Raw genomic sequence first — 19139 nt, 5'->3', positions numbered from 1 at the left:
CGGCCCACTTTCCAAAAGAGGGCAGAGCTTTAACAGCTAGCACTTCAGTTGCTCAATAACAACAAAGCTGGAGAATCTCACACAGCCAAAATGATGACTGTCAGTAACTGTTCAGACTTACATTGTTCAAACCGGAGTCGGACACTGATGGAGAGATTCAGGAAGAAGTTACTACTTTTAGAATGTATCTGGATGTTTCTGAATGTTTAGTGGATAAATTTATGTAGTTGCTGTGGAGTTGATTCAACTCATTGACTAGCATGTGCCATCATGTTAATCTTTTGTGCAAAACCAGCATTGAATTGTTTGTGAAGCAGTCTGGTGTAAAATGACGGCATGGTAACAACATGGCCTCACCCCCTTTGTTGCATTTTCCCAGGGGCAGGGTTTATGTAAATTTTGGGGTTTGTGATGTCACCGACCCAGGAAGAAGCTTGTTGTAGTCCCTACCAGCCGTTTGTTGTAGTCTTTAAAAAGCGATTTCTGTAAAAGAAAATATCTGCCTTTGCATTGAACTTTGAGTCTCGTAACTTTGCAGACGTTGTTTATGCTCAAACATCAACATTACACACTAACTAAATTGAAATCATATTCGAGGACCCCTTTAATAACCTACTTCTTCTAGTGTATGCTTGTAGCGCAGCAAGCTGCTAGTGTTTTCCAGGATTAAAATCTAGATCTAAAAGTATTGTATATATGCACTGAATTTACACAAAATTCAGACTAACTACAAGTTAAAGTTTTGGTGTGAATGTTTGTAAGACTTTACCAATGCTGTCCCTTGTTTATCATGCTAAGAAAGCTATAAATCTGAAAAGAATGAGCAATAAAGAGTACAGTGAAGTAGGGATAGCAGTACAACATATGTTCAGTATGGTCTCAGACACAGCACCCCAGACACCCTAGTGGCTAATTTCTGATTAAAAACCCAAACAGAAAGTCATTTCTCCATACTAACCTATAGGAGCACCTGTGCTAATGGTCCAGCTGGTGTAACCTAAACACTCACTTCTTGTGTATGTTACTTGTGTGTGTCTGAGAAGGCATGTGCAAGAAAACCAGAGGAACCCAAGAAACTCCTGAGGCTGCGAAAGGTATGTGCATCATTCACAGAGCCAAGAAGTCGAGACAGCTAAGATGAACAGTGTCTGTTATTTACTGTGTCTAAGAGAACATTTCCTCAGGGGCACGATAGAGGGAGCTTCATCTGAGCTACCTGAGAAAAACATGTTCCCACAGTATCCACAAACCCCATTTAAAGTTGTTAAACAGTAGAAGTGCGGCTCTTGAATTCACTGTTTATCTGTCACTTAACTTGACAGGAGCATTGACTTTAGAGCCATTGCATAATGTCTATGGGGCCCAAGGGCAGGCTTGGAGGCCCCGTTGATGGAAAAAAGGATAGGGGCGAGGAACAAAATGGCAGCTTAAGTCACACCTCAGCAGGACCCTGACAGCATTAAATAGATGATTTATAGACCGATTCTGTTAAATGTTGTCAGGCCGGGGGAGCGGCTGCATATTAACCGTCTGCTTTTGAGACTTGCTCTGTAGGTCAGTGTGTCTGAGAAATGCTCTCTGAGAGCCAGTTTAGCCAAACCTCCATTTTAATATCCACGCTGGGCGAAGGTCACGGTGGCCGCTAATATGCCATGCAATCAGAGATGTGCAATGTGTTGAAAATGAGCACCGCGTTCCTAAATGTTTATGCAGTGCTGTATGGTTACTAAGGTAGCCGTTTACATAGTGTATATAGGGGGGGGGAAAGGAGCGACGTATGATTGGCAGACGGGGAGGCCTTTACAGTTTAAGCACCGTTCGGTCCCTCCTGAGATTTAACTCGTGGTGAAAAGTTGATTTATGGAATAAAACTCTCTGACCCAATTTCCGCCTTTCTCACTGACTCCATAAGCATGTTGCCTATCAAACAGACATGTGCCTGTACTGTGAAAACACACACGCTCTCTCGCATGCCACACACAGACACAAATTCATTTACGTTCACACGCCTCTAAGTTCATAGAACACTAAAACACTGTATGTGTTGGTTTGAGACAGTGTCATGAATGCCTTAAAAATGCAATTCATATATTCTTGACTAACAAATTATATGAGCCTGTTTTGATTTCTACATTATATAATGGCACATAAAACGAATAAAACTCTTGAAAAGTATGTATTTGTACATTATAATTACTATTTGAAAAAAATAAAACTAATCATAATAGTGGTTCATTTAAGCTATTAGTCGACTAGTTACATGTTTATGATATTAATTTAATTAAATATATGCTGTAGGTGGTATCAGAAAGTGGTTGAGTTTCAGGGCTGAGAAAGAATATTAACATTGCTAATATTGTGCTACATTACAGAGAAATACTAAACCATAATAATGAGCCTTTAAAGTGCAAATTAAGCATTCAAACACACACATGAAGTTTACCGCAGTGCACTGACAAAAGTAATAATTATGAATGTGTCAGATAAAATAGAAAGGAGACTGTCTGAACATTTTCATTTATTAGTGTAAAAAGTCTAATGTCTAGTGTAATTTTCAGCCCGCTTTGTATTGTTGCAGTGTCGCTAGTATATACAAATGGTATATGTAAACGTAGGTTTATCACTGAAAAGTATATCATACTTTGTTTACTTTTTAAACGGCAAAAATTGAACACAACAGCCGCAGCTTTCTTGCCTGTACACAATGGCGTTTTGCTTCAGGTAGAACTCCTTTCCGTTAGGGATAAAACACTGTGTTCGTGGTCATCCAGTTTGAAATGTTAACTACAAAGAACTGAGGTTTTTCAGATTTTCTGTCACACCGTTCTCTCCATATTTATGATTATTTGCAGCCTTTAGCCACTGTATATAACATGCTGGATCCTTCACTGGAAACTAAAAATGATTCACTCCCACTAAACATTTACTCCTTGAATTCTTGCATCCAGGAACAATACAAGGTGACACTATTATAACTAAATGTTTGCTAAGAAGTATTTCCTACTAAAGCAAGGCAGTATTCGACTCTGGTAAAGCATATCCATGGCAAACTGGTGGGAGTGGCCTTGGATGGTGCATGTCCGGTGCATTATGGGTGTTAAAGTCTTCCTACCTATTTTGCAAAATGGAAGACAACCACCTTTTTTCTTTGTTGTCTTTAGTCAGGTAGCACCGATTTAAAAAAATCCGCCTTTCTGCTCCATTGGTAGCCAAGTTTTATTGAAAGCCTATTTAACCAGCAGTGAAGTATCACTTCAATAACCTAGTGTTTTCTGAGTCAGTACTGGCCGCAAAGATGAAGCTGATGACGGTGACTCATCATCTCTGCAGTAATGGATGCACCTACAGAGAGAAATTAAAGGGTTAGTTTACCCAAAAAATCAAATTTTTGTCATTAAGTACTTACCCTTGTGTCAAACAGTAAGACATTTGTTCATCTTCGGAACACACATTAAGATTTTTTTGATGAAATCCGAGAGGTATCTGAACCACACACAGGCAGCAACGTCATTGCACCTTTCAAGGCCCAGAAAGTTAGTAAAGACATTGTTAAAATAGCCCATGTGACTACAGTGGTTCAGCCTTAATGTTATGAAGTGACGAGAATACTTTTTGTGTGCAAAAACAAAAATAACGACTTTATTCGACAATTTTTTTCTCTTCCCTTTGTAGACGGAGTGCAGCGCTTCCGGGTTCTACGTCAAAACGCACCATTTGTGGGTTTTAGTTGAGAACTAAAGAGTACATTTCTCAAACATCATGGAAAGAGACATCTGTTTAAGGTGATGAATAGTGGGAATAGCTTTCTTGTGAGCTATTTACTTGTGGCTCACTCAGTTTTGGTGTCTTGGTTACCACCTGAGCTGCCATGTTGTTTTTAGAGATTACTGCGAGTAGGTTTTGGCCCCTGCAGTGTTTTGCCTAATAAGTAAGAGTAAGAGTAAGTGGTATAGCGAAAAGTAATGTGTTCTGTGTTTTTCTTATTTTCCTGTTTTCGTACAAGGACCTGTATGAGAACAGTCCACTTTCTGATTGAGTTTCACAAGACCGATTAGAGGTGAATTACATGGATATGCTTTTAAAGCTCATTTTTGGTCTTGGTGAATTATTATTCTGTTATTTTCTGATTTGGAGGCCGACTCGCTATGGGAAAGCCATAAAGTTTGTAATGTCTGGGACAAATGCTTCCTTATTTCTCTTTCTGCTATTAAAACGATTTCTGTTTTGAATTTTGTTAGCTGTTACCGTAAATTCTAATGTGCAACTGACTTCAGTGCCTCTTTATAAATCTGTTTTAGATAAACCATCACCACCTTTTGGCAAATTTCTCCTTTTTTATTGTCCTTTCGTATGGTTTTACCTTCAATGGTCGTGACTGGCTTTAGTTATTCAGAAGCTCCTTACTTTTTGTGTTGTAGACATTTGGCAGTCGCCCATCGTTATGTGCATATCTATGTTTTAGACCTCAGCTGTGCACTGTAAACACAGAGTGTGCGCATGCATGGCGGAGCGCTTGGCCAGACAGATTGCGTGAGACTTTTTTACTGCGTCTGCAGAGCTTTTCAAGAAAAACATTAGATAAACAGATTGTACCGGCCTGTGGAACAGGGGTAATGTCTGATTGTGATGGTTTTGAGTGTTAAGACGCCTGCTCAGAGCGAGGCACATGGTTAAGAATGTCTAAATTATCCTTCCCATAATACCACAACCCCCAAGAAAGGCTCAGTCGTCCGCCCCCCTACCACCACCAATGACAGCCAACTATTCAACAACTAACCAAGTTGGCTTTATACCACCAATGCTCTCAGTCGCTTTCTGTTTTTGCCCATTTCTGTTTGTCTGACTCTCTCTTTCTTACACTTGGCCTCCCTCCTTTCCTTGTGACTTTGACTTGTGATCATGTTTTTCCTGGAGGGGGAAATGGCTACATGTGAGAACTAGGAGGAAGCAAGTTTTTTAGCGAGCAGAAATACAGATGCTCACACAGACGTGACTAATTACACAGGCTCGCTCATCGTTTTTGGGACTGCACATCCTTACATGGCAGTAAAATAAGATGGCAACCACAGCGCCGTATGGCGCTCACGGTGGCAAAAAAGCATCAAACTATGTTACACACTGTAGGAGGGCTTCAAGGCCAGAGCAAAGCCCCAAATTGTCTTGCCGGAGCCCAGCAGAGCCCTGAACCGAAATTCCAGTAAGAATAACAATAAAAACGAAAATCGAAAATGATAAAAGAGGGAAACGCCAGTGAACCACAGTGAATTAGGCAAAGCAAACAGGCGCAGAGTGCCCCGTTTGGAGTCTTGCTGATTGGGAAAACACAGCGAGTCTGACCATGTCTGGCTTTTTCTCATCTCTCTGGCCAGCTAGTACAGGAGCTGCAGTTGGACCAGGTTCCCTGCAGATGTGGTTTAACATGGACATATGCTTTGCCATACTTTTCTTTTTTGATTTCCACTGATACAACACAGGTACAGACTACATGTTGTTAACTTTCCATTTGAATGCTGCCTTTGTAGGTCATCACAGGCATTTTGAGTATCTGTCTCGAAAAGACAGTTTTCACAATACACAACTTTGGTCTACCTTTATTGAATGATTGATTGAATAGATGCACTTTTTTTTTTAGAACTGTTCGATATTATAGATATACTACTATTTAACGAAGACCTATAGTTCCCCTTTTACAAGTTGTAATATAAGTCTGTGGTGTCCCCAGAATGTGTCTGTGAAGTTTCAGCTCAAAATACCCCACAGGTCATTTATTATAGCTTGTCAAATTTGCCCCTATTTGGGTGTGAAAAAAAACATGCAGTTTTTGTGTGTGCCCCTTTAAATGCAAATGAGATGCTGCTCCCGGCCCACTTTCCAAGAGAGGGTGGAGCTTTAACAGCTCACGCTTCAGTTGCTCAACAACAACAAAGATGGAGAATCTCACACAGCCAAAATGAGGATTGTCAGTAACGGTGTTCAGCCTTACATTGTTCAAACCGGAGTCGGACACTGATGGATTACAACTTTTAGAATGTATCTGGACATTTCTGAATGGTTAGTTGATAAATTTATGTAGTTGCTGTGGAGTTGATTCAACTCATCAACTAGCATGTGCACCTTCTTTCACTGACCGTTTGTTGAAAAGAAAAAAATACTTTGAGACATGATTTTGTACCCTCATAGAAAGTGCCTCAAATGTCCACAGTATTTGACATGATCATTACAGGAGCCTCTTACTGTTTAAACTGTGGAAATGGTTTATATTTGAGAAAGGGGCACCATTAACCTTTGGTTAGAATTTAAAGAGGTTCTTGCTGAGCTGTGGCACTATGGAGAAAGTTGAGCTGACCTGTGGGTCTCATGCTTGCCGATGCAGTCGGGCTGACTAGTGAGTTTCTGTGTTCAAACCTGCGGTTACGAGAGAGAGTTCAGCTGTCACAGCACATTGAAATAGGAAGTGAGGTAGGTTATGAATGTGTCTTGGCTTGGCCAGGTCCACTGAGAACGGCAAACCAAAACCTGTGAACTGTGAAGGCCACGGATAGGATGTCCATGTGCTTTTGGACAGAATTTAAGATCAGCAGACTTTAAGCTCTTCTGTCCCACAAGCTTCACAGGTTAAGTACTCTTGAGAGAACAAACTGTACAAAAGTGAAGGATTGGGAGACATTTCAATCAATAAACTACCTGCCACATTTAATCAGAGCACAGGACAGTTCATCCAGGTGTGTTGTATAGTCTAGTGAACCACAACAGTTCATAAATATGTCTGAGGTCAGATTCTTTATATAAATAGTCTAAGGGCATTAACTATCACAGGAGAATTTACTTGCCAGATTATACAAATAAAAGTTTGGTCACACTTTAGTTTAGGGTACAGTTCTCAACTAACTGTTAACCATGACTTCTGTCTCAATAAACTCCTAATTACTAATAGTTAGTAAGGTAGTTGTTAAGTTTGGGTATTGGGTATAATGGATGGTCGTGCAGAATAAGGTATTAATATGTGCTTTATAAGTACTAATAATATCAAAGTACTAATAATAAATAATACAGTCAATATCCTAGTAATATGTGTGCTAATAAGCAACTATACACTCTAAAAAATGCTGGGTTAAATCGACCCAAGTTGGGTTGAAATTGGACAAACCCAGCACTTGGGTTAAATGTTTGCCCAGCGTGCCCAAACTATTGTTTAAAATGAACCCAAAACACATAATTACTAGAGGCAACAATAATAATCAAAAGATGAACTTTTATTGATAAGCAATTGAATATATGTTAATTAATTATTATTAATTAAACTTATTAATAAATGTTCATTTATTAAACATATTAATATATAAACATAACATACTTTGGGTTCATTTTGAGCAAGCAATAAAGTAATTTTTTTTTTGTCCTAAAAAAACAAAAATCAATATCAGTATTATTTGGAACACAAATATTTGTATGTTGCAACTTTTTTTTTCCTTAAGTTAGAAAATATGAAGAAAATATAATTTAACAATTGTATTTATTTAATTTATTTTCCCCAAAATTAAATTCTGTCATGTCATTCCAAACCTATATTTCTGTGGTAACCAGGATTTTTTGTGCCAGATTATATATTTAATTATATTACGTATTTAATATTTATAGAAGATTCATTAAAAATAAGCTGTATTTAGACATTTAGAAATACCAACACTGCTCATACAGTACAGTCCAAAAGTTTAGAACCACTAAGATTTTTAATGTTTTTAAAAGAAGTTTCGTCTGCTCACCAAGGCTACATTTATTTAATTAAAAATACAGTAAAAAACAGTAATATTGTGAAATATTATTACAATTTAAAATAACTGTTTTCTATCTGAATATACTTCACAAAGTAATTTATTCCTGTGATGGCAAAGCTGAATTTTCAGCATCATTACTCCAGACTTCAGTGTCACATGATCCTTCAGAAATCATTCTAATATGCTGATCTGCTGCTCAAGAAACATTTAATGTGTACAATTGTACAAAATATTTGTGTACAATATTTTTTTTCAGGATTATTTGATGAATAGAAAGTTCAAAAGAACAGTGTTTATCTGAAATCTAATCTTTTGTAACATTATAAATGTCTTTACTGCCAAAAAGTATTCATTTCTTTAATTTCTTTTCAAAAAAATAAAAATAAAAATTCTTACTGACCCCAAACTTTTGAACGGTAGTGTATAATGCTACAGAAGCTTTGTATTTCAGATAAATGCTGTTCTTTTGAACTTTCTATTCATCAAGGAATCCTGAAAAAAAAAAGTACACAACTGTTTTCAACATTGAAAATAATCATAAATGTTTCTTGAGCAGCAAATCAGCATATTAGAATGATTTCTGAAGGATCATGTGACACTGAAGACTGGAGTAACGATGCTAAAGATTCAGCTTTGCATCACAGGAATAAATTACTTTGTCAAATATATTTAAATAGTACACAGTTATTTTAAATTGTAATAATATTTCACAATATTACTGTTTTTTACTGTATTTTTAATTAAATAAATGTAGACTTGGTGAGCAGACGAAACTTCTTTTAAAAACATTAAAAATCTTAGTGGTTCCAAACTTTTGGACTGTACTGTATGCTATTAAAAAATAAGAAGGTAAATGTAATATTTAGTTTATTAAACCTATATAACTTTTTTTTCTCGCTCTGGAACACAAAGGAGATAATTGAAAGAATGTTTAACTGTTTTGTCCATGCAATGAAAGTCAGGGGTTACTTTCATTGTATGAAGAACAGAAAATTGCAACATTTTCTTTCATGTTCCACAGAAGAAATAAAGTCATACAGGTTTGGAACGACATTTTTATGTCATTGATGTCAGATTTTAAGAATGTTTCATGAATCAACCCCCTGTTCCAAATCTCAAACCGTATCAAGCATTCAAGAGAATGTAAGCAGACAGCAGACAGACTGAAATAATCTAACATCCTCAATATCCCCACTGTTAAACCCCAACATGATGCCATCAGCACCCTCTTCTCCCAGCCAGTCTCTCCCATGCACCTGATCAAACCTGTGTAAATATTTGGTGCGAGTAACATGAGGATGAAATTATCATTCCTTCCTGCAGTAAATTAAAGCAAACAGCTGCAGCTGTCTTGGGGAATGACTGGTTAAACAAACGCTGAGGCACTGAGCCCTACCTAGGCTTTGGCATCCGTACCTCATCGCCCAGGTGTAACTTGTATGGGGTCAATAACTCTACCCAGTGACCCGTCCGACAGCCAGCCATGTAGGAAGATCTTCCTGGCTCTTATTGTAAGCATCTCCACAGGCCCTTGACTGAGACCGTGTACCTCTGACAAGGCTGCTTGTCTAAACCCAAAAACTGAACCCAAAACCGATTCTGTGATTTTTCCACAAAGTACTGAAACAAGGCCTACAATAACATTTCACTTCTAAAGTTTAACATGAGGGGCTTTACTTTTGCTTTTTCAGTTTTGGACCGGTGTTAGGGGTTATTTTCTCAGTGTTTTGTAGCCCATGTGGTAGCCGAGAAGAACTTTCATGTGCTGTGTCCTTTGCCAGGCATCACTGAACAGGCTAGCACATGGAGAGCTGTTTATGTATGCCACTGTCACTCAGTATTACACTTACTGGCAGTAATGCTGACTGGCGTAGGACTTTGAAATTCAATCGAGCACATTGGTAAAGCCAACATAAACGGGAGTGTGAAGAGAAACTGAATGCTCAATCAGGTGTCCAAAAATAAGTAGAACATCGAGTAAAGATCTCTGTCTATAAGAGGAGATGAAAACATTATGCAATGAATAGGCTAGTTCTTTTCCGTTCTTCACTTAAGGGTAAAAAGAAGTCCGAAATGTGTGACCAGCTGTATATTGTTACCATTAGCGAACATCCTGGCACCGCCCACGCTGCTGAGAGTGGCATTTAAATGAATATATGGTGCGTCCTTTCCTCTCACTAACAAAATAAACGCATAACAAAAATGACAGTAGTGAGAAAAGAGCAGTTAAGAAAGCATCTGATCATAGTGATGTGGATAACTCTGTAATTTGCCACTCCAGTAAAGTCATGTCATGTTTATTTATATAGCAATTTATACAATAGATTGTTTAAAAGCAAGCAGCTTTATGGTATTAAACCTGAAAAACGGTGTATGTTTCAATTAGAATTACAACTTCAGTTTCTACTATAAAGCAGCTCTGCAGTGTTCATGTTTTCTGACCTCGACGGACTGAACAGAAGAAATGAACCAGAGAAGATTTCCATCTCAAAGAAGGCGGAGCCTAAAAGCACACCTACCTATTACATAATTGACACCAATGGTAGTTCAAAGGTGTTTACCAGCTGGCTTTGACAAGCTGTTTCAAACTCCTGAAACGAACATCGCTTTGGCCTGATTTTGTTTGAAATGACGTCACACCAGTTCATTTCACGATTTTGCTTGAAGTATATCAGACCCTTAAAGGGTTAGTTCATCCAGAAATGAAAATGCTGTCATTAATTACTCACCCTCATGTTGATCCAAAGCTGTAAGACCTTTCTTCGTCTTCGTAACACAAATTAAGATATTTTTGATGAAATCCAAGAGCTGTCTGACTCCTGCATAGACAGCAATTTAACTGGACTTTCAAGGTCCAGAAAGGTACTAAAGACATCGTTAAAACAGTCAATGTAACTACAGTGCTGCAACCTTAATTTTATGAAGTGATGAGAAAACTTTTTGTGGGCAAAAACAAAAATAAATCCTTTCAAACAAGTTTTTTGAAAGGATTGTGAGGTAGAAGACTGATGTAAATATGTCGTTTGATCCCAAATCAGTGAATCAATGATCTTTGTTTCTTTACAGTTTGGAAGCTCGTGATCTCAGAGGATGATGACAATGCTGACAGTGCTCTGTGTCCTGCTAACGCTGGGGAATCATGTCCTGGGTGGAGGTTACGCCCCCATGCCTCAGATGAAATATGTGCAGCCCATGATGAAAGGGCCTGTTGGGCCACCCTTCAGAGAAGGCAAGGGCCAATATCTTGGTAAGTGTTGTTAATTAACAAAATCATCTATCTATCATTGCATCAGTCTAGATTCCCCATCCACCAATTTATTAAAGTGTATGCACTCTTATTTTTATGAAAGACCAATGAGTTTTTACTGTTTGTATCACTCGGCGTGAATGTGTTAGTTCTGGGCAGACTGTCAGTCTGTGCATTTGTGGGAATTTTTCAGTTACTCTTTCAGCAGGTTACATCATTACACCAGTAGGTGGTGCCAAGTGTCTTCAATCAATCATTCATAAGACTGATTTGTTAGAAAATACTGATTTATTCATGAACAAAACAAGTGACTATCTTTTATGAGTGAGTCATATTCATGTGATTTATTCACTCATAAAGACGCTTGTTTCGTTCTTGAATGAATTTGGCTGTTTAAGCTGTTTTTCAGGAGGTTTTGCATCAAAATAACATTAATTTTTTTTTTTTAAAGCTGAAATATATATTTTTTGCACTAAAGTGCCACAGCAGTTTAGTGTATTCACTTTTTTAAGTCCTGGATGACTGAGATTCTTCAGGCAGAAAAAGAGTCGGGGAGTTGAGCCAGAAATTTGTCAGACTGAGAGCATTGGAGATGAACAATGAGAGAGGACAAGAACCGTATGCCGTTCACTGACTTCTCTACACTCTATGATATACGAGAGGGCATTGTGAGTGTTGTCAGAGGAGGTGAAAGAAGAGGAGAAAGAGGGACAGGGTGGGGTGATGTCACCTCCCTTCGGAGCAGTTTATCACAGATCCATAAAGTCCAAACCTGAAGGGAATCAAAGGGAGTGTCAAGACAGTGTCAGAAACAAGTAGGAGGGGTCAAGAGAGCTTTGGGCTGATGAGAAATCCAGGGTAGGTGTCAAATGGAAAGCTCTTTGTTTTGATGTGCTAAAGATTCACAGGTAAATGGAGAAGGATAAAATACAGTAAAGAAAAGAGTATAGAGTAAGATAGTTGTATTTGGCTAACTGCTAATTCAGCTCTTTGGGAGAGTTTACCCAAAGACGAAAATTTGGTCATCATTTACTCACCATCATGTTGTTTGGAACACAAAAGAAGATATTTTGAAGAATGTGTTTTTATCCATATATGGTAATGAAAGTCAGTGGGGTCCAGTGGGCAAAAACAGTTTCTTTATTCTCTTTTGTGTTTCTCAGAAAGAATAGTCATACATGTTTGAATTGACATGAGGGGTAAGTAAATTATGACATGATTTTTATTTTTGGGTGAACTATCCATTTAAGGTCAGGTGGGATAGTTCTGGACTCACCTGTCTGATTTACATGGTCAATTTTCATACTCTTCAAAGGACTTTTATAAGTATACTGACTGGTAGTATCTAGCAGACAAACTTAAAAAAAAAAAAAAAATCTAATGTGCTATAAATGGTGTAAAATGAATTCTAAATGATCAAAATCAGTGAACTAAATGTGATTATAGATATAGACAGTGTTGTCTGTACATTTGTCTGCTGTTTTTTAGTGAGGTCTTGGCATGTCTGTGGTATACTGATGAAGATTGCTTGTGATTGGCCTTTTTGGAAGAATTGGTTCTCTCAGCATATGGTAACTTTTTGAATGTTTAAAAAGTCATGTTTTTTGCATCTGTGTATTTGATTTATATAGTGCAAGTTACAGTTTTTACAGTTTTCCTTAAAAAGTACCCAAATTCGCCATGGTATTTGGACATGTATCATTGTACTACAGTTCTGTTAAATAACTTCCATGCTTTTGCACTTCATCAAGGAGGAACATGTAACAAAAACTGCAATTAATGTACTTAAAGTTTGGAGAATTTAAACAAACTAAAGTGATGTGTATAGGAGACCTACATGATCAATTAGGACTCAAGAAATGTGTGCTCACTACCATCTAGTGGACAATGGAAGAATGAAACAAGGAGTTTGTTTTGAGAAGTGTCTGTCTTATTACATAGTGCTTATCAGGTTGAAACCTAAAGCAATTTTCATTAAATAAATAAAGACAGAAAGAAATAAAAAAATCCTTCCTAAATAAAACATGCTCCTGGGTGTGGATAACTAATAGGAAATAAAAGGGTGTAATTGTGGAACAGAGTTAGAGTGAGACATGCAGTAAGTAAATGTAGTAAGTAAATACAATTTACATAAACAAAATAATTTATATTTATGTAAAGTGTCATGAACTTAATCATTCCTCCTAACCTGTTGAGCTCATTATGCTGAATGCCTAGGCCTATGCTATAAATTATTGTACCACTTGAGGGCGCTTCACAATTAGAGTACACATTTCTAATACTCTTACAGATGAGGATGTAAAAAACAAAATAATAGGGAAGTGTATGGATGCTTGGATGGAACACAACTCAAGAGCCATAACATCTATGAGATAATTATGTTAGGCAGTTAGTCAAATTAAATGAAATATATTTTAAACATATTCTGTACACAAATTACTTAAGAAACGACATACTAGTAGTCCAACAGTTTGTATTTGTGTGTTATAGTTTCTGAAGTTAAAATCATAAGGCACATTGACCAGTTTGGCTAAAGATTAGACAAAAGATTTCTCTCTCTCTCTCTCTCTCTCTCTCTCTCAGAATTAAGTCACGTGGACCTTTGAATATGTCAGGACACTGCAAGACCAGTGGAATGAACCATTTTACTGGCTAAATTTAATGTACTGTTAAGTCTGAACTCATTTTTCAAAACCTTTGTTGAGAACTGAAGTGAATGCAACTTTACTAGTGTTTTCCTGACATGCATAGTTTGGTGGTTCTTAGTCCAAACATGGCTGGCAAATATCGTCACTGCAGTTCCCTTCCTGAAATTCCTGTGAGGTCAAATGCTGTTGAGTATTTTGTCCTTGTGCTTTGTTTATGTTTTGTCCATAAACACATTCATTTTTCCTGTAGGCCGTCATTGCATACCTGCATAGCTGCTATTGCGCAGACACTTGAGCATGATGTGGAGTAAAGCACAATGCATATTTGTAGTCCTGCTAGTACTTTAGGGTTCCCTCTACATGAAACCAGTCAATAATTTGTATGATGGTAAAGAGTCGTTGACAGTAAATTCTCATGTTGTCAAAGTTTTCTTCTTGGATCTTAGGTATGAAGTTTAATCATGGCCCCATTTTTTTTTTTTTTTTTATTGCAGAATTTCCACCCGTGATGGACGTAAAAGGAGAGCCAGGTCCTCAAGGGAAACCAGGACCAAGGGGACCACCTGGGCCTCCTGGATTACCAGGGAAACCAGGTTTAGGAAAACCCGGTCTCAATGGTCAGACAGGTCCTCAAGGGCCTCCAGGATTCCCTGGGATTGGAAAACCGGGACTACCAGGTTTACCAGGAAAATTAGGACCTAAAGGACTTCCAGGACTCAATGGCGAGGTTGGGCCTCGGGGAGAGCCAGGTCCACGGGGACTTCCAGGTCAGCCAGGACCACCTGGGCCAGCAGGTCTGTCGTTGAATGGTAAACCAGGTTTACCTGGGACTAGAGGCCCACCAGGGTCAAGAGGTGAGCCAGGGCCTAAAGGTGGACGTGGTATTCCTGGTGAACAAGGACTTAAAGGGGAAAATGGCAATGGAAAGCCGGGTCCAATAGGTCCCAGGGGACCCAGTGGCCTTCCAGGGCCTCCAGGAACTCCAGGTGCCCCTGGGTTGGGTAAACCAGGGATTGATGGGCTGCCCGGGCCAGTGGGGCCAAAAGGAGATAAAGGAGCTTCAGGAGATCACGGTCTCCCAGGGGAAAGTGGTCCCCCTGGCCTACAAGGGCAGCCAGGGGCACCTGGATTGGGAAAACCTGGACTTGATGGTGTTCCAGGTATTCCAGGCTCAATAGGCCCAAAAGGTGATGCTGGCCCCAGAGGAGCTCCTGGGTTTCCTGGACCCCCTGGCTATGGTAAACCAGGACTTGTAGGACAGAAAGGAGACAGAGGTCCTGCTGGATTACAAGGAGCCCCTGGTGACAAAGGACAACCTGGGATGGAAGGTCTTCCAGGAGATTTAGGGCCAGCTGGACAGCCAGGCCTTCCAGGTCCACAAGGTCCTATGGGTCTTCCAGGAAAACATGGGATGCCTGGTCTAAAGGGAGAAAATGGCCCACAAGGACCTCCAGGCTTGCCAGGGCTTAGAGGAGATCAGGGTCCCAGTGGGCTTGCAGGAAAGCCTGGCTTCCCAGGGGATAAGGGCCCTCCTGGTCTCAACGGGGCCACAGGCAAACCTGGACCTAAGGGTGAACCGGGTCACATCGGTCTGCCAGGTAACCCTGGTTTGATTGGTGGACCAGGTCCAAAAGGTGAGAATGGGTTTCCAGGCCCCCCTGGGCCACGTGGCAATTCAGGGATTCCTGGACTCCCAGGCCCCACTGGTCATATGGGACCTCAGGGTGTTCCAGGGTTGAAAGGCGAACAAGGTCCACCAGGGCCACAAGGAATTGGAAAGCCAGGAGACAAGGGGATGCCTGGTCCACAGGGACCTCCAGGAAAACCTGGCTCCCCTGGACTTAATGGTATTCAGGGCCCTCCGGGTCCACCTGGTCCTCCTGGGCCCCCCGGCCCCTCTAACGGTGATTTAAATCAATTAGCAGTTCAAGGGCCAAATATCGTAGGAGAATCAATTTCAAGACCAAATGGTGAGAAGCCAAATTATGGTCAGGCCGAGCTCTCTGCCTCCGTGGCTCCTGCTTTTACCGCCATTTTGACAACACCATTTCCACCATCTGGAATGCCAATCAAATTCGACAGAACTCTGTACAATGGGCAAAATGCTTACAACCCTGCCACAGGCATCTTCACAAGCCCAGTGCCTGGAGTCTACTATTTTGCTTATCATGTACATGTAAAGGGAACCAGCCTGTGGGTGGCACTGTATAAAAACAATGTGCCGGCCACATACACCTATGATGAATACAAAAAGGGCTATATGGACCAGGCATCAGGTAGTGCGGTACTGGAGCTGAAGGAGAATGACCAGGTTTGGGTGCAAATGCCCTCTGACCAAGCAAACGGGCTCTACTCCACTGAGTACATCCATTCGTCCTTCTCAGGGTTCCTCCTGTGCCACACATAACGGTCCGTCTCAGCGGAGAGTTGCTTGCTCAAGTGCCCTGCAGAAACATCTGTAATAACAGCAACTAGATGACAAGAAAGACTTACTGAATGACGGAGAGGCTGAGTTCGAAGCAGAGGAAGGAGAATTCATGCTGTGTCTCTGTTTTAACCCTCTCTTTCAAATGTCTGATTTGATCATTGTTTTACTTTTAAGTGTTGTTATTTTCTGCCTATATGATAATTTTATTATAACTGTTATGCTATTTTTGTCGATGTTGATATAATGGTGTTATTTTATTGATGTTGTTGTAGTTGTTGTTGTTTATCACAATCAGACTATTAAGTACTTTGCAATGTGTAGGTAACCATTTAAAGACTTACCCGTGTGACTGCACACATTGCCAAATGTTCTGACTCCCATTGAGCTCCATCACGTTGACTCTGGGGTTGTATGTTCCCCTGGTTGCAGTCAAATTCACCTATATCTTTTCCTTCATATAACACAGGCTACTTGATTCGTGCCACATTGCAGATTTTAGAATGCAGACATTCTATACAACATTATTGTATTTGTATGTTTAAATACATCCGTAATTTAAAGAATAATCCTCAGTTCCATATTGTTTTTTTTTTCTTTTTAATGCAGACAGGTGAATATCTATCTGCTTTAGTCATTAGGTATATATGTTTTGTTCGATTTACTGTGTTAAAGCAAAAATGATGTGCTAATCTGTCTGTTTCTGCGACAACTACGTTGTGTGTTTAAGAGTCTTTAAGAAGAAAATTACTTGATTTACAGAGTTCATTGCTCAAGACATGCCAGGTTTGAATCGGTAGTGATCCTGAAGGCCTCAAGAGGACAGCTGTATGACAGTGCCTGCATTAAAAAAACAAAAAAACAAAAACAAATGCAATTTCTGTGACACTAATTTCATACTTTAAAAATCATGTCAAAGCTAATACATAATGTATAGCTTCTCATCAAAACCTTAGGATAGCCTACAGTACATTGGTGAGTAAGGGACTACTAAAAAAAAAATCTAGTATATAGTATGAAAATATAATTCTGAATTTTTTCTAATCAATTTTCCACCACAAATCCAAACTACTGCGTTGTGTACTCTAAACGTTTTACATTCTCTTTTCTAATTGCTGCTTTAACAATGACACATTTGACTGATTGTTTTGTATCATATTCATTGCGATACAAGACTTGTATGATTGACACTAACATGAATCAATGCATGTCCTAATCTTTTACGTTTTGACAAAAGTTGATACATTACATGATTTGGATACATCACACTGATAGCACTGCTTATGTGGCGTTTATGAAAGGTTACAATATAAACATCCTCAAACAAAGAAATTGTTCCTTGTTCCGTTTACTGAAGTGACTGAAAAATTGCAAAGGAGGCGTGAAGTCCCTCTTGAAAGAAATTCTCTTGCTTCCGTTTGTTCGACCAATATGTAGGATGATGAAACCTGAATCAGACTAAAGGAGTATCAGTACTTAAACACACTCGCTCACTGAACTTATCCTTTCCGTACACGGTTATATGACATTTGTCGCTCCAAATGGAGATTATTCATTTTGGAATGACGTTCTTTCATATTTCAGCATGTATTTGATGACCTTTTTATTGTACAGTATATTAACACTGTGACCATTATTTTCTATGATGAGTGTATATTATTTGTGTGCAATGGATTGAAGATTTTAAAAAATTTGTTGTGCTGCAATATCTCAAATCTGCTTAGACTATGTGTCTTCCTTTTGTCATTCAAAACAAACTAGGAAAAAAGCCTTGATTCTGTTCCACGGGATATTTGTTCATTATCAATCAAATTAAAAGAAACAACCAATCCCATTTGCACATGAACTTAATGAAGGCATATTTATACGTTTGTGATAGTCCAATAAGGAATGTCAAACCACCGAAACCCTGAACGTACAAGTAACCTTATATTTAACAGCATCGAGGAGTTTGTAATACACACTACCAATGTTTTTCTTTCTTTCTTTTATAATGTATCTATCAATCTATAGCATTTTTGTCTTATTGCATTCACTTTATGCAATCCATTTTGGGTATTAAATGCACTCTTTGATTGAACATATTTTGTCAGCTCGTACAAAATCTGCAAGTACTTGACAGTACAGATGCATCATCAATAAAGACTTTCTTGATCAAGAATGTTTTTTTGTTTTTCTCCCTAATAACACAAAAGGAGCTAGTATTCATAGATGGAATGTTTATAGTTCATATACATGAGATGGGCCAGGATAAACCCCTTGAAGTAGGCTAAAACCTCATCTTAAAATCATTCCCAGAGGCAGAGTTTATGCAATAATACTTGAGCCCACATATTTACAATGAACAAAGCTTTATTACACAATCACAATTTAATCAGCACATTCATTATATTCAAAAACACCCTTAAAGCTATTCTGCTTCAGACATCCACCTTTCTAGAGAAAATACGTGACTAACACTAGGTGGAGTTTACATCCATTTGAGTGTCGCTTACAAGAAGGATCACTTGTGATAGACATCTCAAAATATCTATATATCTATAAGCATACATCCAAAAACATCCAAATTACATACATCAATAAGCACAGTTATGAATTAGTTTAATCCAGTGTGTATTAAATGTGTGTGTGTATATATATATATATATATATATATATATATATATATATATATATATATATATATATATATATATATATATATATATATATATATATATATATATATATATATATATATATATATATATATATATATATATAAACCCCATTAAAAATTATTAAATATTAAATATTGTTTAAAGCTGCTGTCTGCAACTTTTTTGTGTTCAAAATTTACAAAAATTATATAATGAGAATGTACAACATGATCATTTTCCAAACCGTGCTTTTGTCTTACCCTGAATCATTATGGTACTTATAATAATATATATAAAATAAAACAATATTTAATGTTCCACAAAGTATCGGAATAAAGAGTTCATAATTATTTTATTTAATGTTTCACAAAGTATTGTACAAAGTATTTATATATATAAAAATAT

General features: G+C 38.3%; 1 protein-coding gene across 5 annotated transcripts in view; it reads left to right on the top strand.

Annotated features, from left to right (window-relative positions):
* Window positions 1-18256, top strand: part of col8a2 (collagen, type VIII, alpha 2) — a 136078-nt gene extending 117822 nt beyond the window's left edge. For 4 of the 5 annotated variants that reach the window (XM_048201484.1, XM_048201485.1, XM_048201483.1 and 1 more), the window contains 2 exons: window positions 10842-11022; window positions 14165-18256. In XM_048201484.1, coding sequence (XP_048057441.1) covers window positions 10866-11022; window positions 14165-16077 — 2070 coding nt within the window. In that variant the 5' untranslated portion in view covers window positions 10842-10865 and the 3' untranslated portion in view covers window positions 16078-18256. Of the gene's footprint in view, window positions 1-6287; window positions 6460-10841; window positions 11023-14164 lie in introns of those variants that run through there. The other variant, XM_048201486.1, reaches the window with a different exon arrangement.
* The last annotated feature ends 883 nt before the right edge of the window (window positions 18257-19139 follow it).

The sequence above is a fragment of the Megalobrama amblycephala genome, linkage group LG9 (genome assembly GCF_018812025.1).
Source record: "Megalobrama amblycephala isolate DHTTF-2021 linkage group LG9, ASM1881202v1, whole genome shotgun sequence".
NCBI classification, from domain to species: Eukaryota; Metazoa; Chordata; class Actinopteri; order Cypriniformes; family Xenocyprididae; genus Megalobrama; species Megalobrama amblycephala.
This window is presented reverse-complemented; position numbering and strand designations above follow the sequence as displayed.